General features: G+C 38.3%; 1 protein-coding gene across 1 annotated transcript; it reads left to right on the plus strand.

Moving 5' to 3' along the window:
* Window positions 1-873: 873 nt before the first annotated feature.
* On the plus strand, window positions 874-3311 carry LOC119426824. The gene is made up of 4 exons (XM_037694407.1): window positions 874-1126; window positions 1801-2789; window positions 2904-3072; window positions 3179-3311. Exons 1-4 carry the CDS (start codon window positions 885-887, stop codon window positions 3309-3311), a joined length of 1533 nt encoding a protein of 510 aa, XP_037550335.1. The 5' UTR covers window positions 874-884.
* Window positions 3312-3574: the final 263 nt, after the last annotated feature.

Below are 3574 nucleotides of genomic sequence, written 5' to 3' on the forward strand. Positions count from 1 at the left end.
TATCACATATGATATATATATGTGTGTGTGTGTGTGTGTGTATATATATATATATATATATATATATGTGTGTGTGTGTACATATATATTTGTGTGTGTGTACATATATATTTGTGTGTATAAATATATATATATATATATATATATATTTATACACATGTACATACACACATACATGCATACATACATACACACAACTTCAAAATAACAAATTCTCAAACTGTACTGAAAATAGTTTCTGCGTCGCAGCGCCACCAGCTGGTGAGAGGTGGTGACGTCAATTTGAACCCCGCCCACTGGAACCGGTACTGAAAGCATAATGGAAACACAACCTGTACCGTACCAAGTAGAGTAGAGCCGTGCTGTACCGGTACTACAGGTACTAATGGAAAAAGGGCATTAAACATGCAGTCAGGGAGTTTGCTTTTACAGAAAGCAACACTACAGTTACCACTGACATTCAGTACAAGGGCACTGCATATAAAAAAGGACAGTTTCTTGTGTGCAGAAAAGAGGAGTACATGGAGTTTGGTGAACTTTTACTCATCTTGATTCAAAATAATACAGCTGTATGTTTTGATAGATGCCCACAAAGCCACCTTCCTCTCAGAATACCATTTGTATTCGGTGACAAAGGACAGTCTTGGGTTGCAGTGTATTAACATTGATAACCTACCAGATTTCTATCCTTTGGTGTCCTACATTCTTGATGGAAACCAAGTCATTCCACTAAAGCATAGCATTGTGGAAAAATAAAGTACAAATGAAGCTAATGCAAATATTATACACTAACATTACAAGTGTGACATGGTGCATGTTCCTGCTGTATTACATATATTTTTTTCTGTTTTGTTTGAAGGTGACATTTCTTCTTCAGCACAAGTATGGGTGACTCAGAGCCAACCTTCTTACATGATGCCATTATGGAAGTCCTACCAGAACTTCCAGCAGTAACCAAAGACATCCTAGAAGAGCACTTGCAGTCCATTGGAGTTGAGACGTACGATGATTTACGCTTCATAGAGGAGGCTGATTTGAAGACAGTATTAAGACCTGTTCAAGCCAGAAAACTTCTTTCTGTTTGGAAACAAAAATGTAAGAATGCCGCACAATTATGGGTTGCCAAGTGAATGAAAAGTTAAAACTTCTCACTAATTTTTTTTTATTATTGAGCTCACATTCTGGGTGTTACAAATTTTCTACTAACGTTTAACTGTTATTTAGCTCACTGTTCTGACATAGCTAATTTAAATGTTTAAAAAAAATAACTAATTCTAAATTTAATTGTGTAAATCTTATTGTGAAAGTTAAATGTTGAATTTCACATTTAGGTATTTTGGAAAGGAAAGCAGCTTTTGCTGTTGGTGCTGGACTCATGATATGACATCATCGTTCTGAGACAATGTCTTGTACAGAAGATTTAGCTGCATTGGAAGGCTAGCAGTTGCTAATGTCTCAAAATGATGACGACATTAATATTTACATGTATTTCTTAAAATTTAAATGTAACATATTGCAGTGAGTTAAATAACAATAAAATGTTAGTAGAAATTTTTAACACTCAGAATGTGATCTAAGTAATGAAAAATGTGTTAGTGAAATGTTTAAACATATTATTTTACACTTTGCATCCCATGCACCATGTTCTAAACAGGCATAGACATCTTCTTATATTGTACATTGTAAACCTTTTCTTTGTCTTCTGTAATTTACAGACCAGACCCCTGAAAACAGCTCTCTTTCATCTGTTGAAGCTTCACCTGCCCAATCGCTGTCATTGCTCTCAGTTTCACCCCAAAGTTCAGCATCTACCTCATCCAGCAGCCCACAGCTTGACTCACACTGGGAGGACAATTTTGAAATTCCATGGACTAAATTTCAAGAAGAACTGATGCAATCTTTGGAGAGGGGGAAAAGACCAGGCCCAAAACTCAGGAGACAGATGGTCCGGATTGTTGCGACTGAGATGATGGAAAAATGCCCTCTCGTAGGTAAAAAGCATTCAACTGATGTCGCAAAGAAAATGGTGGCCAAGTATCCAAAATCTTTGCAAGATGTTATAGATGGAGACATTGTAGGCACAGGCTACCATTCCCTTGTCAAACAGTTGCAAAACAGAATTGAAAATGTGCGGCGCACTTCAACACCCAAAATGAGAAAAAGAAAACAGAGTAATTCAGATGACACAGATGAGATCCCATTAGAAGAGAGAGCAGCAATGCAGGACACTTACGGATGCATTAAGTGGAATGTACAATTCCTGCCTCGTGAAGAAACTCAAGAAAGCCAGCAGCAAAAGATGGAAAAACTCAAGGTGATGTTTCAACAGTCTGATGCCAATCCAGAGGAGGTGAAATGCTTTATGCAGTCCACCTTTTACACGCAGCGCCAACATGTCAACCAGGGTAAAAGTATCAAGTGCCTCAGAGAGGAGTGGCCATTTTTGTTTGATAAAATTGGCATGTCGATCCACTTCAAGGAACTCACTGGGATCAACCTCAAGGACACCTTCATACGCAACTTGGATCTGAAGGGAAAAAGGCTCCTCAACTACCTGACCACTGTTTGTGTCAAGAAGAATAAGAAGTTCCTTCAGACTTATGCAAGACTTCAGAGGCTGCGGGGACAGCAGAGTGGCTGCTCAGAGGATGTGAAAGAGATGGTCCTGCTTCTCCTCAACTACTTTGATGAGAAGGAGGAGTCCATGTTCTTCTATGTAGATGAAACAAGTCTGGCAGAAGATGTGCAACTGGAGCAAGTGGCTGTAACGCCAGCCATCATTGTCTGTGGTAAGTCTGCTTCATATCTAATTTATTACGTTGTACTACTAATGGATTTTATCATGTGAGTATAGGACCTAATAATATATACCCTGCTCAATGATTTTTTATTTTTTTTTATAGGACAGTCATGCTATTCCTCAACAAGGTACATGCTGAGTCTGGACCGGACCCTTACCAACACAAACATCCCCTCCTTCATTTCTGCGTTGTGCCTGATGTTCGGGAGCTATTACTGTTTCAACATCCATTATCCGTCTGAGCTGGCTTCAACTCTGGAATTTCTTCAAAGGTAAATAAATATGGCTTGCTTTCAATTTGTAATACTATAAAACAGTATGTATTTTACTTTACTGAAACTTCAAAATAATTATAATGGTCGTCTTTTCTTTTAACAGGTGTTTTTTTCGGATAAATCCAGAAAAGGGAACCAAAGTGGAGAACAAAAACTCAAAGCGTCGTCTCAACCTGAACCCCCGAGTCCTCACCCTGATACAGGAAATCACCGATCACGAGTGGTGTGACACCTAAATAAGGACTCTCTCTGTGGACTCTAACTGTTCAATGAAGAGGTACTGCAAGTTTTTGTTTTGTGGACTGTTAGTAGGAAAAATTATTTGAAGTTTCTGCTCTGTGGACTGTTCATTGTAGAACACTGCAAGGTTTTGTTTTTGGACTGTTCTGTTGGAGAAAAGGTACTACAAGTTTTTGCTTTGTGGACTGTTGACGTACTGCACATTTTTGCCTAAACTTCCACATTTCCACATTTTTTGAAGACAACTACTAAAAATGTA

This window comes from Nematolebias whitei, chromosome 20, assembly GCF_014905685.2.
Source record: "Nematolebias whitei isolate Nwh7 chromosome 20, NemWhi1, whole genome shotgun sequence".
In the NCBI taxonomy this organism is placed as follows: domain Eukaryota; kingdom Metazoa; phylum Chordata; class Actinopteri; order Cyprinodontiformes; family Rivulidae; genus Nematolebias; species Nematolebias whitei.

What these genes read in the sequence shown, in the direction of transcription:
- LOC119426824 (XM_037694407.1), top strand. Translation starts at nt 885, where the DNA reads ATGGGTGACTCAGAGCCAACCTTCTTACATGATGCCATTATGGAAGTC. An exon ending in GCACAATTATGGGTTGCCAA is followed by an intron (nt 1,127 to 1,800) that starts GTGAATGAAAAG and finishes TTCACCCCAAAG; the next exon opens with TTCAGCATCTACCTCATCCA. An exon ending in ACTCTGGAATTTCTTCAAAG is followed by an intron (nt 3,073 to 3,178) that starts GTAAATAAATAT and finishes TTCTTTTAACAG; the next exon opens with GTGTTTTTTTCGGATAAATC.